Raw genomic sequence first — 24,865 nt, forward strand, 5'->3', positions numbered from 1 at the left:
TTTTACATCATACTCATATCATACATATTAATACAGCTGTGAAAAATGTCAGTGATGATCTGTGGCATCTTCAGAATTTGGTAACCCTGCAATCAATGTCCAAGTCAGTCTTATGGCTGTGTTATAAATGAGACCTGCACCCTTTGATTTTCATAGCACATAAACAGAAAGGGACAGAGTTTAGTTTCATGTCAAAACAGGACAGTATAGAAACATAAGTTTTAAAGTTAAAGGTTTTAATAAATTATTGGAAATATACTGAAATGGAGTAAGTTTAGCCAGTTGGTGTGAGAATCACTGTCAGACAAGTCAGGTCTTTTATAGACTGTGTAATGTATCCAGTCTGCAGGTAAACTGTGTTTGTTTTGAGAGCAAATGCAAGTCAAGATTTTCTAGCTCAGATGAAATGCTATTTGGATGTGATTGCATTGATACCAAAATTGTCTCAAACTAGTAAGTCTTGCCAGAAGCAACATGGATTTACTGAGGTTTTTCTGCACTGTGCATCGAAAGCAAGGGACAGAATCAACTTGACTCTGTTGGACCAGAACTAGAACTTACATTGGCCTTGTGTAAGGTAGAATGTTCTCAAAAAATACTCTCATCTACTCAAATTTTCAGTTATCTGGGGGAAGTTAAGTGTGCTTGTTGAATTTCAGAACTGTCTCTGTTTTTGTAAGCAAGCTGCTCTAGTTGAGTTTAGGACTTATTTACTGACATGATTTCAAACCATTCTCAAACACTTCAGCATTTTACAGTCCTCTTGAGCCTCAGTCTGCTACTTGTCTCTTAAAATACTTAGCTTCCAACTCTCCAGTGATGAAACTATTAATTGTGTCACAGAAGAACTGCCTTAGAAGAAGACTTTAGAAGCCATTTTGTAGGAATACTTGTATGCTAAGTTAATCCATGTCTTTGTCTGCCATATAATGTATTGAAACATGAAGCCTTCCATGAAGCGTTCTATCACTTTAATGTTATCTACTATTTTCTTACTGCTTTGGACACTTTTCCAGGAGTTTTGGGCATCCAGAAGTCCTGTATGAATGACTACCATAAATGTGTTGTTGGTATTCTGCAACATTTGTGAAGTAGGTCCATTGCAAGAACATGAAACTGAACCTGCTTTGCCTGAGCAAACAGCACAACCTGTTCAGTACTCTACATGTTTCAACTGCACTGGACTTGCTGTCAGCTTGGCAAATAAAAAGCACTATTACTATTTTAGTAACCCATTGATACAAATGTCAGTGTAGTTTAAACAAGTTTTTAATCATGAAGAAGCAGAGGAAAGAGCATGTATTCCTAACCAAGTGCTTCTACATCTTCATCAGTGCTTCTAGGTGAATATTTTATGCAAAATGTGTTCCTGCTGAGCCCTTTCAATGCTGCATTATCCATAAAATATTTAAATGCTAACAGCTAAAGCTGATGAAGACAAGTGATTTTTTTCAGGTTGTTGTCTGTAGCCAGAGAAAGCTGACAAGCGCTTTGCTTCTTTGATTATGGGATGTATTGACTGTGCTGCTTAACATGAGTGAAATATTCAAAAACACTCCATAAAATTAATACTGTTGTACTAAGGAATATTGTTTTTAATTCTATTTTCTGTGCAGATCTTCTGACCTGAATTCAGGTTAAAGCAAACCTGAATATTGAATCTACTCAAGCTATTTTTTTTTCTGGTGTTGAAGCAGATAATATTTTCTGTGTTTAAAAGGTACAGTCTGTTATCTGCAAAACTTCTCTGAAAGGTTGTCTAACTGGAAGTAAAAGGACTCTTTGTAATTTATCTCTCTGGCACACCATACAATGATCTGGAGTGGCTCACTTTTAATTGGAATATACAATTTCAAGGCATTTTCCAGCTGATCTTCCTTGTAGAGTCATCACAAAGAAAGCCATTCTCTTATAAACTGGAGTTTGAGATTTGCTTTTTCAGTTAAATACACATGCTAGTATGGATAGAAAGATAGAGCTAAAATATGTCTGTGATTCTTCTGTATTCAGAGTTGTTTTGGAGATAATTGGAAAATATTTATGGAACTGAATTTAAGGCTTTTAAAAACATCCTGCACTCAAAATCTAATTACAGATATTTTGCAAAGTATAACAGCATCTTCTTAAAAGGCATTGGGGGAAGGAAGGTGATCAGATGCCTCATAATGCAACTATGTGAAAATTGTACAATACTGATGAACTAAAATAATAAGCATCAATTTAATAGTTTCAGAATTTGAGTATTCAGGGATACTGAAATTTTACCCAATCTGTTTTCTTAGACAGGTTTTAATCTGAGCGAGAAAGTTCAGGTTTCCCTTAATTAGGATATAGGGTTTGAGAACACTGGAAGAAGATGAGCAAGAACAAAATATGGGAGTTGACTGCATGTTTGTGCTTTGCTTGTGAGTGTTATTTCTCAGGGAGCAGGGATCACTTCTAGTACTCAGTCCTTCACCATTTCTAAAAGGGCAGCTGGATTGAAAATGCTAGAATTTGGATTTAATCTTAAAAGTTCTGCTTTCAAAAATATTATTGGCAACCATAAAGCTTGGAAGTATATTTTAAAATATAAACAGAAAAATACTCAAAATCACATGACTACAGACATGAGGATATGAGGGAAAAATCCGTGTTTTCATCAAGTGCCGTAAACCTGAACTTCTATTTATTTTGGCCTCCTGTTAGTTCTACATTAGTTCCCTGTTTTCAAACTGTCTTCTGCTCAACACATGCAGATAATGTAGAAAACATCACTGTTAGGACTTTTTTTTCTTTTGTTTTATGTTGTATGACTTTTTTTCAGGCTTAGGCTACAGTTTTTAATGCTTGTAAGCAATGCAGAAGGGGAACGCCTCTTACCACTACTACTACTAATTTTTTTTTCAAAACCATAGTTCAACAATAGGGAACAGAAAAGGAGAACTTCAAGTTAAAATTATATGTATTGACAACTTTTTATTATGGCTGTCATTCATCTTTCAATGACTCAGTAATCCTTTTAAAATAAGGGTAGGAATAAAATGTAACTTTATCTTGTTAAGCTTTATCACATAAAAGTAATGTATTACATTTGGATTACTTTTAATACTTTTCTCCTGCATCAGGTGCTTCAAAAATGTCTTTCTGCCCTTAACTGTGGTTCCTTATTTTAACCTTCAAAGTGAAAATGTGCTGTTAGCAGAAATAGAGAAAAAAAGCGACATATAAATGTTAAAATTCATTATGTACATTAGGCATGAAATATGCACAAATTGGACATTAGATTACCGACTAGACAGATTTAAAGAAACCCAAAACAACCCCATTAAACGACAAATCTTTACCATACTTATGCTGCTGCTTAAAACTTACCACTTTTATGTTTTTGTTTCCCAAAGAAGTGTGATTGCTTTTTATCACTGGTGCGAGGGAATGGCAAACTCTGTTAACAGGTTGATGGCACTAGAATTGCATGATCTTTCCACTCTGCTTCTTGGGGAGCTGATAAGTCAAAATAAATAATAGGTACTGCTGCAAGGTTTACTTGGAGTATTGAGCTCATGCCCACAATGGGCCACCAATGAGACCTCATAGTGTTTATAATTTAAAGTATTCTTCCTCCTTACATGAAATTGATTATTGCCTAGAATCTTTAGGGGTTTGTATCGTTTTTCTGAGCCTGATAGGTAACAGTGTTTGATGGAAGTTGAGCCAGTCATGTGTGTGCTGCCTGCAGATATCTCCTCCAAGCATATCTATAATTTGTTTAAAATGATTGGGTGGGGAAATTCTGAAGCAATCTTGTGAGAATGTGTGTCGCCTTGGAGGTAATGTACTAGTATGCTAGAGTAGTAGGTTTATTGTTCCTGGGGCTGATGGTAAGTTGAGTATGTCATCAGGCTGACTTGTATGCCTATCTGAGAAGAAAAAGCATTACTATAAACCTGGAAAGAAAGTTATCAGCTCAGTAGGAAAGAATTCCACTACGGAAAGGTGAGCAAAGAGTAGAAGATACTAGTAAATGAGCAACATGTATTGACAGGGACACTAAGTGCGTTCTGTAAAATGTCCTACTAAAATGAAAGGCTTGAAAAATAATTTGCTGTTTGCCCCCTGCAGAATAACTCTGTTGGGAATTTGAAACACTTGTAGTTTATCTTAATTTAGAATCATTACTGGGTTTTGACTGAGGAAGACAGGTAAAAAAAAAAATCCAAAAGGCGAACCAGCATCTGTACATTAATGTTGCCTGTTTTCTTTATTGTCTACTTTTCTTTGCTTCTACCGTGGAAGGAAACAATTAAGAATTGAACATTTGATAATTCAGAGTGGTGAAAGTGTAGGTGATGATCACGTGTATAATTTCTGCAATGTGATTGGCTGTTTGCTGCTTCTCATCATTCAAGTTGTTAGCTGTGGTGATGGCTATTTCCATCAATGTAATAGAAGAGCCAAGACAACTGGATTGTCAAGGTATTGTTGATACGTTGTGAAGAAAGCACATCTGCTCTTGGGTAGACATATAGTAAGTTTTAGCACCTAACAAGAGGTGTTTGAGAATCTCAGGTGGGTTTGGTAAATTGTATTCAATGTTCCCATGGGTTTTACTGGCTCTGTTACTTTGCTGAGGGGTGAGGCACTGGCACAGGTTTCTCACAGAAGCTGTGGATGCCCCGTCCATGGAAGCGCTCAAGGTCAGCTTGGATGGAGCTCTGAGAAGCCTGGTCTAGTGGAAGGTGTCCCTGCCCATGTCAGGGGGGCTGGAACTAAGGGATCTTTAAGTTTCTTTCCATCTCAAACCATTCTGTGGCTCAGTGATTTTTCAGAACAAGTGCACAGTTTTGCCTCTGTACCCCAAGTGTTTCATAAACAAGCCAACATGGAAGTAGTTAAGCATTGTATACAAGAGTGTATCTTCAAACCCAAACTATAGTAATACATGCAGAATATATTGGGTGCTAGACATTGCCTGGAAAAAAGAAGTGGGTGAGGCACCTCAGTTTTCAGAGAGGCAGCAAGCTAGTTTGGATACTGTCTATTAAAGCTAGTTAGCCATTTCTAGAATTCATCAAGTACCAACACATTCAACTATTGAATATAAATTTATTACTTAATTTAGCTATTATTTTTATATGCTGAAGAATCTTGATTTATGTTGATGAGTAGTTGTAAATATTTTTATTAAGAAAAAAATTAAGTGTAGGAAATTGATTCTTGTTTTTTTAAGTAGTATACAGTTAATTGCTTGAGAGTTATGAAAACACCAGGGGCTTAAGTCTCACTAAAGACAAGTGAAAAATCTGTCTCAGTGAACATGGATGAAGTTAGACTTTTTTACCTTTCTCTAAGGTTAAGATAAGCAATTATTGGAAACAATTAAAATAAGATTTAATTTTTTTGTCTGCTTCAGCACATTCTTTTCTAAGTTTTCATTTGGGGAGCTCAGTGTGCATTAGAAGTCAGTTTTACATACATGTAAGTAGTAGCCAGTTGGCACCCTGTTTGTACATTAGTGGCCAAGTCAATAGAGCCAATGAAGTCAGCCCGTCTTCTGCTCTGTCCAGGGTTCATTGCCGTTTTGCAGGCTCCATAATGAGCTGCACTGACCTGTTTGTGTTTCTAGTACATGGAGACTCTAGCTTGGCCAGAAGCTGCAGTGAATTAGTGGTAAGTGGGGAATTTGAATGTGCATACCTTGATTCCTTGATCTGCAACAATGATGAGTAAGTCTACTGCAAACAGAACTTTCAGAGGAAGTACGGCAAAATAAAATAGTTTAGCACTATGTATTTGGTGCTTTCTCTCTTTTTTTCTTAACCCTCACCTTGCACATTGATACTGATGAGTAGGTATGAGTAGACAATTGCAAATAATCAGAATAGTTTTTGAGGTTTCTTGTTGACCCTTTCATGTCCTTCAGCCTGCCTTGTGATGGAAACTGGTTTAAACTGTAGGGTTTTGACTCTTGTGTTTGACCTTTACATAAGGGCTAGGCACTAGCCATAATCTGTCCTTTGAATACATAATCTCAGTCTAATTGTGAAGGAGGTGATCTAGCCAAGGAATCCAACCTTGTATACCTCTGTTTTGAGAGGTATATTCAGGATATTTCCTTTTCTCACTGAAAAGATAAAATTGTATAGTGGGTTTCCTAGATTTGCTCTAGAACCTGTAGACTACTGAATTGAGACTATGAATGTATCAAGTAGTCCTTTAGCATAGAGAAAGCAATACATTTACTTCAATTAAATAGATCTTGATAGAGTTGTCAAATGATAATGAAGCTTCTTCTCGTTGCATTTTGTCTCACATAACTGTTTAAATGTATAAAAGGTGTGTTATCAGCTAAAATATTTTGTATTTTGTTTTAAATTTTAACTGTATGCCACATTTTATTTTGTTGTTAGCAGATTCTAAGTTGATAAACCATTTTAGTTACTGTGAGGGAAATTTTGAAAAGTGTTCATGTGGTATTGGGTAGATGTCCTGTTATACAGTTCATGTGTTTGATAATCTGCACAAAAGGCAGGCTTGTTTTGCAGCATGACAATGTTGTGCATGAATAATGCATGCTGTTTTTCAGATGAGGTTTTTGCCTGAAGTCAGATAGTATGTTTAGCATTGAGATTTCAGTTCTACAGTATACATGTGGAGAATTCCATAATCTGAAATGGCAGGTTTTTTCTTTGCTTCATTTAAAGAAGGACGTCTCTATCTTCACTTATCTTAAAACATTTTAATAACTGAGACTACCAATTATGTTTTATAGGATTTGATTTTTGTTCTAAGGCCTTATCAAAAGCATCTAATAATGTGCTTTCTGCTGAGTTAATGATATGTTTTAGATGTAATTTCTTATACCTATCTTCAATAGCCATATTCAGACAGTATGATTGTAATAATCAAGTTTCAATCAAACCATACTTAGTATGACAAATATTGCCTGAGATTGTAGTGCAGGTATTTGTGCTCTTGATAAAGGACTTAATTTGACTCCTGGCAGAGATAGAGAACCACTATTGATTTTTATATCAGAATGCAAAATAGCTTTTATTTGTCATGTATGAGGGAAATTGCTTCTTAATTAAAACTAAATAAAATACTCACTCCATGGTTTTAAGCAATAATACAAAAAGTATCATTTATGTCTTAAATGTGTTCTTTTACAGGTCTGTAAAGGTTTGGTTGGCAATTATTTTTAACAAGCTGAAACATTTCTTAAACAGCTACTGAAATAATAATTTTTTTTGTATTCCTCCTGGAATGTTCGTAGATTTACTGCATCAAAGGCTCACCTATTGTTTTTCCCTCCTCAAAGCAAATGTCAAAGAAATATTTGAACAAACCCTTATTCATCTTCAAATCCCATTCAACTGGGACTGTGAGTTTATTCGACTGCATTTTGGACATAACAGGAAGAAGCATCTTAACTATGCAGAGTTCACTCAGTTTCTTCAGGTCAGTTTTAACCTTGTTCCAAAGTTGGAACTGAAATTCACTTAACTTTTAATGGTACACTAATAACATTATACATTTTGAGCTTTTTCTGGTAGTGATTATCCTTATCTGATACTAATCCTGACAGCTAATGATGAACGGTTATTTCTCCATACCAGTTTTGTAAACAGTGTGTACTCATTGTGCTGTAACTTGAATACCATCCTTTAAAAGAAGGGGACAAAACATCCTGTTTATGAAGTTAACCATTTAACTGATTGTTGCTGTACTGAGTTGAGGGTCTGCTTTTTCTGTCATAGGAATTCAATAGCAAAACTAAATTCTACTGGAGAAAGTTAGGGTCCTTAATATAGCCAGTTATATTGACCATAAAAACTCCCCTATAGAGGTTTTAGATTCTGTAACATTTCTTTGATTTTATAAACATTCTAGTATATATCACTTTTTTTTCTCTCACACACATAATGGGAGTTCGGTCTTAAATGCAGCCAGCTTGCGGGAGGTAAATCTGATCTGTGATATTGCTGAATGACCCTTTAAGAATTGGGCTTTAAAGAATTTCACTTGTTGAACTGCATTTTGTACTAAGCCAAAAGTTAGAGTTAAAACATATTATGAATTGAACACTGTACTGGAAGAACAGAAAGGCAAATGTCATCTATAAAGGATGGAGAAAGAGTAAAGTAGGAGAAATTTGCATTGTAATTAATGGAAAAGAAGTTCATGGAGTTGTTGGTAATTGTACTGAATTCCATAAATTAACATACAATAACCACCTTGTGATATAACTTATAATTGCCTGTGTAGTAGATATGAAGAAAAATAGATGGACTTCTAGACCTGCCTTTGATGCAAGAAAAGTTTTATGTGTACTGTCTTAAAAGTAAGGAGTGATAGATGTGCTTTGACATAATCTGTAATTACTGTCCGAGATAAAAATACCTTTTTATCATCTAGTTCAGCCCCCTTGCAATCTGCAGGGATGTCTTCAACTAGATCAGATTGCTCAGAGTTCTGTTCAACCTGACCTTAAGTGTTTCTGGGGATGAAACATCTGCCAGCTGTCTGGACTACCTGTTCCAGTGCTTTACCACCCTTATTTAGTTTATAGTCATTACCCCTTGTCCTGTAACAGCAGGCCCTACTAAAAGTCTGTCACCATCTTTCTGATAAGCCCCTCATAAGTATTGAAAGGCTGCTGTAAGGTCTCCCAGGAGCCTGCTGTTTTCCTCTCCAGGCTGAACTGCCCCAACTCTGAGCCTTTTCTCATAGTGGAGGTGCTCCAGTCCTCTATAATTTTTATGGCTTTTCTCTGCGCTTGGAAGCAAAGTGGTTTGTTGAGATCTCAGACCAGAGTGATAAATATCTATTCTGGTTTTATGTTTGTTTTTCCAAGATACTGTCATGTAAGATACAACAACCTCTTAACGTCATCATATAATAAAAACTTTTAGTAAGGAAAGGCTAGTATGGGTTGCAGTCATTTCAGTATGTACAGAATTTGGATATTTTTATCTCTCCTTTTATATAAGATTGTTTTTCTCTTTTAGTCTAACACCATCTTTTGGGGTTTGGGACTTGGATGAGAGCAGATTTGTTGTACCTGATCTAGAAAATGTTGTTCATGAGGTTATGAGAGTTGAGAAATTACTGTAAAGGTGATGTAAGCTAGATGGTTTGCCCTCTTCTTACTGTCTGTCAGAACGTGGTTATTTTTTTAGCGGCTTCTAGAAGTCTGAATGACAGCTGAATGGGCTTTACTGCTTGAATAGAAGGAAACAACTTCTTCTGGACATAGGATTTACAACTATCATTATTATCTTGAGTTTAGGTTACCACAGTGATCTTTTTATGAAGGTTTTTGCAGGCTGTATAGGAGTTTTAAATTGTCTGAAATGAGTGACCATTTGTGACATTATGGAAGATAGCTCTTCGGGGCAATCTAAATCCATATTATCTAATTTTCACTGTCCTCCTGTTTATTTTCAAGTACTTTCTAATGAGTTAGTATATAATAGCCCAGTCATATTTCATCTTGGATATCTAAGAGATCAGCTCACTTTATGTCTTCAAGAGCAATATCAGAAGTTTTTCTAGCACTTCATATTTAATTAAGGAAGAGATAGAAGGCAGGACATGGGTATGTGAAGTTCACTTCTTAAATCATTTAGTGGAAGTGTGTATTTCCTTACATTTCAATTGGTGCTTCTCTTTGACAGAGGAATGAGTCTGTGGATAAAATCAGTATGCAGATTTCTTATTTTAGTTGAGCTGGCCTTGGAGTGTAAACTGTAGTTATGCTGTTGTCTATATGCACAGACTTGTTGGAGCATAAGAATATGAAATTAGTGAGAGTTTTGTGAACAGTGATTTACGGAATTTGTTTCTAATCTACTGTCTCTGAATATTCATTCTAGGAGCTGCAGTCAGAACATGCAAGACAAGCCTTTGCACTGAAGGACAAAAATAAAAGTGGTGTGATAACTGGGCTGGACTTCAATGAGATCATGGTTACTATTCGCTCCCATATGCTAACTCCATTTGTGGAAGAAAATTTAGTTTCAGTAAGTGTTAACAAAAAGTGCCTGGAATTCAACATTTAATAGCTGTGATGTTTGAAGATGGCACTGCTTCTCTCCCACTTTGTCTTCTACCTGTTTATCACTCACTGCCTTGGTGCTAGAGACTATCAGCTTCATAATAGAGTGGGCAGGGTGAAATATCGTCGCATTCCTTAGCTGCAGTAGTGAAAAGGTTGGCAGGTTTACATGTTTAAAATGCCATTGGAAGTAGTTTGAGTTAGGCTGCTATACTTTCTACTACAGCAGGGCAAACTACTTGGTACAGAAAGAATCATAAAATTGTAGAACCATATAGGAAAACACCCTTAAAATCATCAAATCCAACAGAAGTTATTTAGGACAAAAACATCCAGTTTTTGTATTTGAATATCTGACATCTCAGGAGCTGGAGACTACTTAGAGTTTCGTCCTTTTATGTACTCTTGCATTCTTTTCTTTTTCAGATCAGAATTTGGAAAATCAGTATGTAGATTCTAGAGGTAGAATGATTACAGACCTGATAGCTTGGCAAGATCTGTAGGTAAAGTAATAACATACAAGTTATAATCTGAAAGCATGTAATATGAAAATTACATAAGAATGAAATTTATATAAAATATAACGTAATAACTTCTATCTTACTATCTTACCTATAAATCTTGCCTTGCCTTACTCATAAGGCATACTGTCTTCTATAAAATTTAGAGTATCTACTAACTTTAGACTTTGAAGTAAATAGTCATTGATGTATGTGATGCAAGAAATCAGTGCCTTTATCCAAAGGCATTTGCACCAAGATTACTTGATGATACTTTTAATGTGTCTATCAAATAACTTGAAAAATAACCTACTTATATGATTATTTCCTAATTGTTTCCTAGTGTTCAATCTTTACCACAAAAATAGTATCCTGTCTAATAATTCTTCCCTCATGTTTCTATTAAAATATCTTAAAATTACAGGAATAGAAAGATATCTTTAATTCTTTCATAATTTGCTCAAATTAATGTTTCTGTAATTGTAATAAAATATTTTAGAAGTGCTTAAGGCACTTAACTGTTTTAATTTAATTTTCAAAGGTAGCTGGTGGAACTGTATCACATCAGGTCAGCTTCTCCTTTTTCAATGCATTTAATGCCCTTTTGAATAACATGGATCTTGTTAGGAAGATATACAGTAATATAGCAGGTACAAGAAGAGATGTTGAAGTCACAAAAGGTAAGATATATTTCTTACAGCTTATTATTTTTTATATTTTGTCCATTTTGTAATTGATAATGCATGTGGGTTAAGGTGAGTCAGAAGTGAGTTTATAGCCTCTGGGAAGGTGTTTCTTTTAGCTGTGGGTGATTTGCATCCTCACAGGTTAGTAAGTATTTTCAGTTAGCTCATGAAGGAGAATTGCTAAGGAGAGTTGTGTTGGACTTATTGTTCGAGTGGGTAAATGCAAGTCATTATACTACTGAGGATTTTACAGGATTTCATAATTTTTGAGAGAGAGATAGGAAGTTCCTAGGGAATGTGGTGGAATGGGTTAAGTTTGAAAATCTGAGTGGTTTTATATACAGATAATGCCAGTTAGTACATAACAATTCCCTGTGCATCTGGAAGGTTGCCGTATTTCAGTCTTGCCACAGACGTAAGCAGATTACTTTTGTAGCCATTTTATGACAGACTTTATCATCAATTTTACTACCTGTATGATGGCACCAGCCAAACTATTGTGTGGTAAAAAGCATGGCAAGTTCTTTTCATTCTTTTTCTTCTTCTTTGTTTCGCTTATATTCATATGCTCTGCATATTTTTCCCTGAAGGAAAGCATGAAATGCCTGTTCTCATCCTCCAGATAGTCCTAACAAATTGCCTAGCAAAGTTTTTTGGTACAGATGCATAAGTACATCTTGCTTGAATTTGTGTTGGGTAAAAAGGCTGTGTTTCACTGGTCAGACCTGTTAACTGAAACTTGCCAGTTATGTCATAAACATGTTGTGTAATTTGGCCAGATGAGTACCTAAGCTTGGAGTCATTCACAGCTATGAGAGGAGGAAGTCTGGACATTTTGGGAATATATGAGGCAGCTGCCCTTAGAGCTGTGAATGCAAATGGACCATTGTTCTGTTCTGTTTTGCAGAACTTCAGAAGCAAGAATCACAAATTGTGGGTGTTGTTTTATTAAGCTTGCTAATTTGAAGATTTTTGTTGTCTTTGGTGAATACTTACCATAAGTGAGAGTTGTGGAGTCAGACTTGGTCTGTGCTGGGAAGGCCTGTTTCAGGATAGATGTTCTCCTAAAGATACCTTTTCCCTTTGCATTATGGATTTTGGTTCTTGGTGATAGACTTCATTTTTATGATATTAAAGTTATTTGGAAGGATTCAAAGAGGAAATTTGACAAATAACACCAATGTTGTATTTCTCTTTCCTGTTTAAATCCAGAGGAATTTACACACTCTGCAATCCACTTTGGACAAATTACACCACTGGAAATAGATATTCTCTACCAACTTACAGACTTATACAGTGTTACTGGGTAACATAATAATGAATTTTATAATTTTGCAATCATAATTTTTGTGTTTCCTGTGCCACCTCTTATTTTTGTCCTAATTTTAAAAGGTCTTGTGTTCCTTTATATTTTGCTACAGTAATTTATTCAATGTAAACTATTTTTGTTGTGTGCATGAGTTTTGTAAGTGAATTGTGTATGTCAAGCGCAATTATTAATTGTTGTATTATAGGTATACATATGAAGTAGCAAAATACAGTATTCCCAAAAGACTACAATGCACCAGTTCACGTTTTGTATAGATCTTTAATGCGGGCAAAATCTTACCTAGAAATAGCTAGAAATGGTTTAATTTGTGTATTATATTCCTTATTACTAGTGTTGAAGAACGTGCTTCTGAATAATCCGTGTTCCCTTCATCTCCAAGCATTCTTTAATGCAGTGTAGCAGACTTCTTAGGTCTGCACTCAGATATGACAAGTTCTTTTTTTTAAACTCAGATGTACTTTGTGGGGTGTAGCCAGGAGTATTGTACTGAATATGTTTAATGCTTTATCTAACCATAATTTGCTTTTCTCTGCCTTGTGTAAAGGCGCTTAACTTTGGCAGATATTGAGAGAATAGCACCACTGGCTGAAGGTGCATTACCTTACAACCTGGCTGAGCTCCAAAGGCAGGTAGGTAGAAGAAAAAGAAATTGAAATCGAGTGTATGTTAACATGTTCTTCCAAATGAAAAATAAGAATAAAGCACTGTAAACAGATTCCTGACAAGTGGAACATGCTGTGTGTATTGCTGTTAAGGATAGAAATGGGGCAGGCTGTTAGATACTGTGTGTGTTTAGACAAGGTATGAGATGTCAGAATGGCCTGTTTGGATATGAGCATATATGCCTACTTGGATTCCTTACAATGAATACATTTGTTCACTCCTGAAAAAGCTTTTCACAGGATACATGAAGTTCTCAGCATGAGTCCTTCAGTGGAGCCCAGTTCTTCACAAACTCCTCCAGTTTGTGTCCTTTCCATGTGGTGCAGTCTTTCAGGAATAGATTCACATGGGTCCTCCATGCAGTTACAGCCTCCTTGGGGTGCATCCACCTGTTCTGTGTGGGGTCCTACAGGGTCTGCAGAGGAATCTCTACTCCAGTGCCTGGAGCACCTCCTCCTGCTCCTTCATTGACCTTTGTATCAGCAGAATTGTTTCTCTCATATGTTCTCACTCCTCTTACCAGCTACCATTGCACAGGGTTTAAATACATTATCCCAGAGGTGCTGCCGCTGACGCTGATGGACTTGGCCTTGGCCAGCGATGGGTGTTGGCTCTGTCACACATGACAGACTTCTCACAAAGCCACACTTGTATCCCCTACTGCCAGCTTTGCCACACAAGCTCAATACAAAAAGCAAAAAATAAGAATATTAAATGTAAAACTTATAAATGTGTTCTTATTTGAAAAATGGGTTGAAATTATTGGCTTACCCATTTATCTAAAATGATAATTGAGTTTTATTGTACTTGTTGACTATCTAATCTAGACAGTAGAAGAGTACTTCAAATATATTTGGATTGATGAAAATGGTAGAATTAGAAGATGAAAAATACTGTAGTAGAATGTCTACTCTTTATTTCAGCAGAGCTTTATTTCACCAGAGCTTTACATTAATGTTTGCTAGCTTTGCTTTTTTCATAGTTTCCTTAATAACCATTAGATATGTATAGTACAGCATAGGAGTTCCAGTCTGTGCAGTTGGATGTTGGACATACATTGTTTCTTATTTCAGTGGCTCATTTTACAACTGTATGACCTAAAGATTTAGGACCAAAGATTGTACAGGTGTTTAACTTACATTGTTTTAGTTACTGTTATTAGAGCTGAATTTGATAATTTGGTTCTCTTTCAAACAAATTTATCTGAAGCAGTATCTGCTCTGTTCTTAATGTTGCTGCTCCTATGTCCTTGGTTATCCTTAGGCAGTTAGACATATCTGAGCCAGCATGTGTCCAAAACCTACTTAGTGGTAAAGGTCTTCCTGTGGATTCCTGATGGCAAGAATGATGGAATGGAATGCCTCAGAAATGCAGATACAATGTTTATCCAGGCTAATAAATATTTTAAAAAAGTTTTGTAATGACATTCCAGTACCAGCTTTGATCAGTGTTTTCATAGTCACCTCTCTGAGTGGACAAAATACTGACTTCACTTTTCAGAACCACCTTTGTAGCTTGGCACTCTTGAAACAAGCTCACTGATAAAAGTTTCCCTCATCACCAGAACAGAATATACTCATTTCACACTCCTGAAGTAGCACATTGTATTTTCATCTTATTCTACATTCTGTGTTAAAACGAGACACCAGAAAGCAAAATAATTTCATTTTATTTAGTTTTTAAGGAACAGTCTTTTATTGGGCTTTATCCTAAGTGAGCAGTCAGTAAGTTAAGGGTATTGACAAAATGAAACATATCAGTTCATGAAGAGCAAATATCATCTCAGTGTGGTCCAGCTGTCCCTGGGAATTGAAACCAATTCTGTAATCCGTTTTATATGATTTAAAAATCCCTTTGTAAAGAAAAATCTAAATTTTTACATAAAATCACTCTATATAGATTTGGTAGAAATGAAAATTAGGCTGCTTTCAACCATGTTTACTTTATTGTCAATTTTTTTCATTGTGTAAGATTTTTTTAAAGCTTAGCAGCTGAATATCCTATGAGGATGACAGCTACAGTAATTTTCTCTTTATAAATATTCATGATTTGAAAGCTATAGCATTAATTACATTCATTTACATATCCATCTGAACACACTAGTAAACTGAAAACTTTGTGAACACTTATTTAATAATATAAAAGTGACATTTCCTTCAGAAAGAATTTGATTTTTAACATTCAGTGATGTATTCACTAAGATTAATGTCTAAATGCAATGATTGGATTTTGATGAGAATCATGTAAAGCTTCAAAAAAAGAATAATCTTAAGCCAGCTGAAAGGCAGCAGGTGTGCTAAACTAGGAGAAAATTTCAGTGGAATGAAGAACTAGTTCTGCTTCTAAGGCTTTTTGGGGATATGTTATTGCATGTGTCTTTTATTTACATGAATCAAAAGAAATATATCTGAATTTTATCATTTATTTTTGTGGTTATTTTGGTTTTATTATCCTTTGGGGGATTTTTTTTCTTTTTCATAGGAAATCATACTGGTTTTACAACAATGAGGATATTCTTTGGATTTATTGTTTCTGTTGCTTGTAAAGGCATTATATTTGATTTAGGCTTTTTTTTTATGCTGGTCTGTATGTACAGTGTGTAATTTTGGTGCTACCTGGAATTTCTCTATTCTTCTCTATTAAGCTATATTGTGGGAGAGGAAGATGTCTTGTGGAGGGAAGTGGTTTTAGTTGTACCTTTTTATTCTGTGAAAAAAAAGTATAAAATGTAATCCATGGTTTTTTACAGGTAATGAGCTCATCCTGACCTCATGGGCTTTTGTCCTGTATTGTGTATTTACTGTGTAACATCTTATGCAATGCAGGCAGGTTTTTTGTACATCCAGTGTAATACCAGCCCAAACAAAGCAGCCTGTGCTGAGGCAGTGCTGTCTTTCTGTGGTGCTTCAGTGAGCTGAGTGTGCCTTGGAGAGGGAACTGAGAAGTGTGTGTGTGTGGTAATCTTTGTGAAAATTCATAATATGCATTACTCTGGGGTCTGTGGACATTCCAGCTGTGCTGGCAGAACACATCTGCTGACAACAGAGTACTTTTAGGAAAAGCAGATTTGTGTTTGGAAGCTGGACTTTAGTACCTGGTTTACTATGGAATTTGAGTTAATATCTTGGCCCTTTAGATAGCCTGAGCAAGTTATACTGCATAATATCAATTCTTCTCTAATGGTCTTATTTATGTTTGGACAAAAATTTGGCCCATCTTACATACTTTACAGTGCAAGTTTGTGAACATGTCTTGTTAATCAGTTGCCTTGTTTTTAATAGCCACTTAATAACAATTATGAGTCTCTGCAGGTATTTTATGTGCAGAGTATTATTTTTAAAACTTAACATGTTTATAATAGTGTATGAAATTGAAAGGTTGAGGTCAGCATTGCTTTGTAAATTAGAAACTGCATGAAAAAAGTCTTGTGGAGAATACTTTTAGGAATAATTGACTTTTTGCTTGTTTTGAAGACATGAAATCTCATGTTTGTGCTATGCATTAATGGGTATGTAATCTTAAAATATGTCCTGTGCTGATAGAACGTATCTGTGAGATATTCTGTGAATTCCTTATGAAATACTGAATTTTATTTCAGTCAAAAGAGAGTTCCATGCCTTACAAATTCAAAGGCAATAGAATAGGAAAACAGCAAAGTTGTTTAGAATTTCTGTCTTGTTTTTCCTGGGCATCATTGTTTTGGTTATACTGGTATACTGGTTTGGCACAACCAGGAATATGTAAGGAATATTTTCTAAAAGGAGTGTTTGGAAAATATGCTTCATCCATTAGGCACAATAGACGTTATCTAGTAATTATTTTTTCTTCTTCCTCCTGAACATAAAGCTGCTAATTTTTATCAGAATCTTTCTGTACCATTATGAAAACAATTCACAGATGCATTTGCTTTCTTGTGCAGATTTTCAAGCTTTTATTCATTTCTTTTTCCCCTCACACAGCAATCTTTTGGAGAAATAGGCAGACCTATTTGGCTTCAGATAGCTGAGTCAGCTTACAGGTTCACTTTAGGCTCAGTTGCTGGAGGTGAGTAATATTTCTGCTGTTTCCAAGCCTGGGTTAATCTAACACTGTTTTGCCAGACTACTTGATCTCATCTAAGGTGGATGTTTTGGTTATACATGTGTAAAATTGGACATTGGAACCATTTTGGCTGTGCTATTGTCTTTCTTTCCTTATCACTTGGTTTCTAGAATCTCTGAACAGTCCTTTGAAACTACACCAGTAACAAATTTCTTTGGTGGTAATTGCGATAGGTGTTTTTCATTCTACACACCTTGTTTTATGTAACAGTGTAATTCATTCTCCTTGACACTTTTTTATTAGACCTTCATTGTTGTTCTTTCTTTCTTTCTTCCAACATACCAATATATCAGCTTCTATATTCTTTTAAATAAATGCTGTAGAAAATCATCACAATAATTATATACTACCCCAACAATGATGTTGTAGAAATAATACTCCAGATGCTTTCTTACAGCTGTTGGTGCTACTGCAGTATATCCCATAGACCTGGTGAAAACTCGTATGCAGAATCAGCGCACCACAGGTTCAGTCGTAGGAGAGTTGATGTATAAAAACAGCTTTGACTGCTTTAAAAAGGTTTTGCGTTTTGAAGGCTTTTTTGGTCTTTACAGAGGTAAGTGAATTTAAATATATGTAGGTATATATAAAGTCAGTAATTTTCTGTCCCTTTTTTTTTATTTTAATACTTCTATAGCTAGTTTCCTATGGGAAAATCAGAATACTTGATATCATGTCTAATTTTGCTTTCATTTCTCAACTCATCATAGACAATTGCTGGAAAAACTGGGCTTTTTTTGCTGCTTGTTAGTGATGTGCTCCTTACTGCTTAAGTAATTAAAAGACCTAATTTTTGGGGTGTAAGTGCTGAGGATGTAATTGTTACCTCACAAATTGAAGATTGCTACTTTTGGCTGGGGTCAGACGTCAGGAGCAGATTAGCATCTGAGGAATAAATACGGGTTTTACAGAGAATATTTTTTGTTAAGAGACAGACAGTAACTTGGAAATGTATCTGTAAACTGGAAGCAAGATCTTATATAAGCCTCATACTTTTGCAGGTAGTAGGACTTGTTTTATAATTTTATCTGGTGAACAGAGATTGAATTCTCCTGTTGAATTGTATTGCTCTGTTTTACTTCAAAATATCACCAGTGAAACTCAGAAAATTGTTAGGCCAAGTTTTAATTGTATTGGTAAGGTGACTTACATAGAAGGTACGTGCTGAATAGATACTTAGTTGAATTTTCTATTTTAAATGTAATTTCCCATAACTTTATGAAGTTCACAATGTTCATAAGGATCAGCAAGGTATTTATTAATTGACACACCTGCTTCTTTAGCTACAGCAAAATCATGTGATGGCTACAGCATTTTGTTCTGCTTTGTGATATGTTCTGGCAGTGAAGACATTGGACATTGTCCTTTATGGACAGTGTCCAAGAAGTTTTTGTACGTGAAAGTCTCTGTGTTCTGGTTTAAGAGTGTTTTGTGGACTTTCAGGATTTTGCTATGCAAGTAAGTAAGGGAAGGAGTATGTTGGTGCAAAGTCAATGAAATAGTTGTAGTCTGTGTAAATTATGTCCTACTGGTAAATTATTTTCTTTATTTGATGGTAAATCTTGTATAAAAACAAGTATCTGAGTTATATCTATGAGTCTAATTCTTTAGTGGTGTTCTACAGTACTGTTTTGTTTCTCTTGCCCTCATACCCTGTTTTTGCATAGCAGCATCTAAAATAACATTGACGAGTTAAAAGCAGTATTTTACACTTGAAAAAAATGTTCTTTTTTGAAATAATGTCAGTTTGCTAAACTTTTTAATAGCCTGTTTAATAGTTGTCTTTGAGATTATTTAAGATAAGAAGTTAATGTAGTTGTTTTGAAACTGTTACATTTAATGGTCAACATGTTGCTAAGATTTGGATGCCGAGATTTAGATGTTCTGTTGAAAGTATGTTAAGCTAAACAGCAGAAACACTTAAAAAGTTGACTGTGGGTCTGCTACTGGGTTCTCATATTCCTGAGCTGGATTATCCTAATTGTATTGTAATATAGCAGTACATCTATACCATAATATAATGGTACAATGTAGTTGTTTTCTGCAGTTTAAAAAATAGAACTAAACACAAAAACTGGAAATGTTACAATTCTAAATAAAGAATTACAATTTTTGGTCAAGAAAATAAAGACACTTTTGAGTCTTGGCATCCAACTTCAGAGCTAATAAAGTTTCTTCTCAGGTCCCTCAATAGACCATGCAGTGTCCCAGGTTCTCTGGCACACCAAATGTGTGCCAAATGAGTTCTGCTACATAAAAAACAGGAGTGGGGGGATTGTCTTGTGGTGTTTTGTCTGGTGGTTTTGGCTTTTTGAAGTATAGGCATTGCAGAACTGGATTGTCTTTTCATGGTAGATCAGAAATTCAGGCTGGGAGGGCACCATTTCTTTTCATTACTGTCAACCTTTCTTTGTGTTTAATCACTACCTTTCCTCAGCATAGTAAGTCTGTAAATTGCACAGAAAGTACCATGTTAGAAGAAAACACGACACTGCATATATTAACTGCTGTACTTTCTATTATGGCACCTTTGTTCTGAGCTTCCTTTCAAGGAAGTAGTTTTAAAAATTCTGCAGAATGAATACTTTTGGGAACTTTAAACATTTAACATTTTAAACTATGATTTCTCTGTACTTAATGAATAGTGGAAAGTGAATACAGTCCATACAGTTTTGTTGCTATGGGATTTTTTTGTTAGTTAACTGGCAAACACTTTTGACAAAATGATATTCCATAACCATGGAATAACATTGGGAAGTGGCTATATGTAATAAAAACAACTTTCTTTTGAGTTTTATGATCTATACCTATGCCAAAACAACCGTGGAGAAAATGGATTAAAAATAACAGATGCTGTTATAATGTGTTATGTTAGGAAGTTAAGACTGCCATCTACTGATTTTTTTCTTAAACCTGTTAGTTCCTAGAAAAGTGTATGTGCGTTTTTCAAATGACAGTTCATTTTGATAGTAACTACTTTCCAGGACCTAGGGCCTTGCCAAAATCAGTTTCTGTCCACTAATAGCTCCTCTTAGTAAGAGAAACTATGTTTATTAGTAAGAGTTTCAAAGAAGTTCATGCTACCATGTTGAACTGAGCAAGAGAAAATCCTTTATACCTTAGTTGACTCGAGTATGCAGAAAACTCATGTTAGTGAGTCAAGTAGAAGTGAGTTGATAATTTATCATAGTCATGTGTATATCTCACAATTACAGTTCCATTTTAAAAAGTCATTGCAAACTTTATGGGAAAATAGTGCTAAGGGGCTAAAAAAGCAAAACAAACTCTTATGTAGTAGACATATCCAAGATCCGTAAACTTTTTTCATTCTGTACAGCCACAGTGTGAGACTTGACTTGGTCGAGGAAGACAGATCTGGTCACACATTTCATAATAATTTTCAACAGAAATTGTAATATAAAATTATACTGGTATGAATATGCAGTGCTCTGGCAGCATCCCATACTTAAATGCCATCCACCTCAAAGGATATTCCCTGTGGAGAAAGGTGTTTCTGTACAGCACTGATACAATACTATTTTCTCTATCAGGAAGATAATGTTGCCTTATGCTGTCTTTGTTTCTATAGGCTTGTTACCACAGCTGATAGGTGTTGCTCCAGAAAAGGCTATTAAGCTAACTGTACGTATCTTTTTTTTTTCCCTTTCTTCCCTGGCATCCTTTTGTTTGTTAACATGCACAGGATTTATTTCCTAAAATGTGTGAAAGATGACCACTTACAAACATTCTAATATGTATGGCTACAGATGTACTTGATATATATTAATAAGGAAGAAAAATAACTTAAAATAGTGTGTAATATTTTGTATCTTTAATAGGTTAATGACTTTGTCAGAGACAAATTTACTAAGAAAGATGGTTCCATTCCATTCCCTGCAGAGGTCCTTGCTGGAGGCTGTGTAAGTATCTGTCCTGTATTCCTAAGAAAATGAATTCTCAGTCACATCCAGGATAGTTGGAATGACAGTTAATGAGTGTGCTTAGTCAATTTGAACAGGAGTGCTCTTTTTTCTCTCAGTCACAAGAATTAAAAACAGGACTTTTTCTGTTTGGAAAACATAGCATAATTCTGAGTTAAGTTGTCTCGGAATGATGTGCTTAAACAAATTGTTTTGGCCCAGTTTGTAACTTTCAGAGTCAGCGGTGGTTTTATTCACAAAGTCCAAAGAAGAGGGTACTGGGTTGCCATTCATCACTAGTTTGGGAAGATACAGGTACTCCTTGATAATGGATTATGGGCATAATTAAGTTTCCTTCAGGGGAGGGATGGAGATATCTAGAGTGATTTAAGAAAATCTAATTCTTACTGAAGGTTTTAAGAAGGAAAAGAAATACACTCTCTAACTTACTGAATGTGAAATTTTTACTGTTGTGAAAATAGGGAAAAAATGAACAATGTAGCCTTACCTTTCGGGTAACGTGTGAGGGAATTGTCTGTTTAAATGACTTTGTATAAAATGCAACTATGTTACTTCAGATGCTAATTACATCACTCATCCAAATACAGTTAAAAAACAAACCATGTTTTTGTTGAAATTGAGGGCTGTAATTCAGTGGATGTCCTAGCAATCTGTAAGTGGTTTGAATTGATATTGCTGATCTTGGTTTTGCACATTGGCTAATTTCATTTGTGGGATTCCCTGACAGTTGTTAACCCTGTAATATGTTTACGGCTTGAACTGGGTTTCTTTTGTAGCAGGGAACACTAATGACTTCCAGTTGAGTAGGCTGACAGGCTAGTATAAAACCTCCTTGGCTTACAACAAAACCTGGGGCAGAAAGGTTGTTGACCTCTGCAAACTTTTAATTCAAAGAAACAGCCCTGAAGGGAGGCTGCTTATAGTTCTGCCTGATTGAATTTGGCAGCCTGGTACATGCTTGAGTCTTCACCTGTCAGTGTACAAAGTTTATTTTCTGAGAAATGTGAGAAAGCAGCTCTAATGTGTAGCTAGCAGAAGACTAACCTTTTTCTAGAAGGCTCAGTAACACAGAAAGCAAATACAGGTCGTCTCTAATGGCAGAGAATATAATTAATTTGTGTTTGTGTTGTGCTTATATTCATAATTAAAATCAAACATCTGATAATGAATTTTATTATTTTACATTATTTTACACTGAAATATATAATACTAAATTCAATCAAATTAGAGCCTTTTTCACTTGCTAGGTGCTCCTTTTTCAAAATAGCTTCTTTGTCTTACTGTAGTGAACATACAAAAATTGGGGAGAAATTGAGTTTCAGATAAGCTGTCAGAGATTTGGGTGTTTTTTCATAGATGAGCAGATTTGTAGTCTGTCCAAGCACAACACGTTCTACCCAACTGTCCGAGTTGTTATTTTCATCTCCTTTTTCAAGATAATTTTACTCTTACTCAATCTGGGAGAATTTTAAACAAAATTGTAGAAGTGGTGGTCACAGTTTAGCAACCTGAGGGATGTTTCTATGTAGCTTCCTCTGAATCATCAGATATCTTACCAGTTGAAGATTTTTTTGTCTCTACTGCTGCTTAGTTCAATTTTAGCAATTCCGCTTCTTCCTAAATAGCAGAATCTTTGTTAGCAAGCCTGTAAGGTTAAGAGTCTGAAAGTATCAGTTGGCTAAAGCAGGGACAATCAGACATCAGTCTTTTTTTGTCCTCAGACCTTTCCATTCTCATTTTGACACCTCTTTTCTGTGTTGATTTGCTTGGAAATGGTGTTGGTCTTCACACTTGTATTGTTACTGTGTTCTGTTTTTCTACAAAACGTTATGGGGTGCAACCAGCAATTACATCCAAGGAAGGGCCACTAGTAAGCTTAGCCCATTTCCTTGCAGGGGCACAAAAGGCTTTGTGTTTGGATGATGCTACCTTTCATTTTTCCTTTATTCTCTATCTTCTCTGTTTTTAGTACAAAATGATGGGTTAATGTGGGAATGTTTGGATTTTATATATGCCAAAATAATTTTCAGCATTTGGATTTGGGTAACTCGTTGTTTTGTGGCATTTTGTTACTGTTCAACACTTAAATATTTTGCTGATAGTATTCTATAAATATAAGCTAAAATTATAACATACTTTTTTACCTTGTCGTAATATCAGAAGAAATAGTATTATGCCCACATGTAGTTCTCTGAGATGGACTTAGTACTGTCTCTGACCCTCACTTACCTGTGTTTAGTGTCGAACTATCTCCTCATGAACAGGAATAATACAGTTTTTGATCATTTCTGGTACGGAACTGCTGGTGGATGAACAAGATGAGCAAGGCATATTTTCAGCCATTTTACAGAGTTTACTGCAGATACCTTTCATACTTTTAAAAGCCTTCCCTCTTGCAAGGTATACAAAAGCACACTGTGCATGCCACAGTCCTCAAACAGCAAACAAAAGAATTCTTGTGAGGAAGTGGAGGCAGCTTGGGAAAGGTTCCAGCAGACATGGCAAATTCTCTTTTCTGGATGGCAGTGCTGTATCAAAGCTTATGTATAGTGTTACAGTCTTCTAAGACCCACAGATAAGGACAGGTGAAACCTTTGACATTAGAGAGTGGTGGTTTAGGAGACCCATTGGAGGCTGGTCGTTATCCTTGGCTCTGGAGTAGCTGGAAGCAGTTCTGTACTGTCCAGCAAAGGGGCCACTCACAGGCATGTTCCTCCTCCAGAAGTGCTGGCACTGAGAGACTGAATCGCTTTGGCCAAAATCTTATTTCTCAGGCTCCAATCATTCTCAGCTTCCATAAGCTTATGGAGTAAAGTCATGTTCCCAATAAGAGGAAACATCTTCCTTCTCACAGCAGTTACAGAGACTTCCACCCAGGCAGTGCCTGTTTATATGGTCAGCTGCCTGTCTGTTGTCTTTCCTTCCTTACTGCAGGGCAGGGACCTCCCGCAGGCAGCCGTGCCCTATGCTCCTCTAAACCTACCTGCTGGCTGCTGGGCAATGTAAATGTCACTGGGAAGTGCAGGGTCTGCTCTGTCAGAGCCCAAATATTCCCAGCTGCTCTCAAGCTGTAGCTGTGTTTGAAAACTGCAGAGCAGCTATGAGGGGCAGCTCGGTTACAGCAGTCAGGTCAGACCTGTCAGTGAAAGGGCTCTTGTCCCTGATGGATGAAACTGATACCCCGTCTTCCTACCTGCCTGAAGTATGCTGGTTTGTTAATTAGCAGCACCATCCATATTTACACAGAGCAAACAATTTCTTTCCCTACTGTTACTGTAATTAATTGAATTACATTTCATTGTAATTCAGTGATTAACCTGCATTCCTGCCTTTGAAGGTTTCAGCTACCATTAGCTTTGAGTTGCAGGGAGGATAAGTGAGGCTTTGGCAGTGCTTTCCTCTGTCCCAGCAGAGGCCTGATATGGACAGTGCTTCCCAGAGGAGCTTATACCCATGACACGTGTGAGTACATTGGGAAGGGCAGGGTGCTCTAGGGGACTGCTCATTCTCAGTTGGGAAGCAGTGATGAGGTAGACATCTAATGCTGTGTAAATGATTCATGATTACTGTGACAGTTGACAAAGATACTGTGATTTTAGGCTGTA

The 24,865-nt window shown here is 35.9% G+C and overlaps 1 protein-coding gene across 3 annotated transcripts in view; it reads left to right on the top strand.

The window, feature by feature from the left end:
• SLC25A12 (solute carrier family 25 member 12) overlaps positions 1-24,865 on the top strand; it is a 45,821-nt gene that overhangs the window by 10,843 nt on the left and 10,113 nt on the right. For all 3 annotated transcript variants that reach the window (XR_004418416.1, XM_033064190.1, XM_033064191.1), the window contains 9 exons: positions 7,301-7,440; positions 9,858-10,004; positions 11,081-11,219; positions 12,438-12,531; positions 13,100-13,184; positions 17,178-17,262; positions 17,717-17,875; positions 20,909-20,961; positions 21,159-21,239. Coding sequence is in view for 2 of the 3 variants with exons in the window: in XM_033064190.1 (XP_032920081.1) it covers positions 7,301-7,440; positions 9,858-10,004; positions 11,081-11,219; positions 12,438-12,531; positions 13,100-13,184; positions 17,178-17,262; positions 17,717-17,875; positions 20,909-20,961; positions 21,159-21,239 (983 nt within the window). In the remaining variant the exon portion in view is untranslated. The remainder of the gene's footprint in view (positions 1-7,300; positions 7,441-9,857; positions 10,005-11,080; positions 11,220-12,437; positions 12,532-13,099; positions 13,185-17,177; positions 17,263-17,716; positions 17,876-20,908; positions 20,962-21,158; positions 21,240-24,865) is intronic.

Source organism: Catharus ustulatus, chromosome 7 (assembly GCF_009819885.2).
Source record: "Catharus ustulatus isolate bCatUst1 chromosome 7, bCatUst1.pri.v2, whole genome shotgun sequence".
In the NCBI taxonomy this organism is placed as follows: Eukaryota; Metazoa; Chordata; class Aves; order Passeriformes; family Turdidae; genus Catharus; species Catharus ustulatus.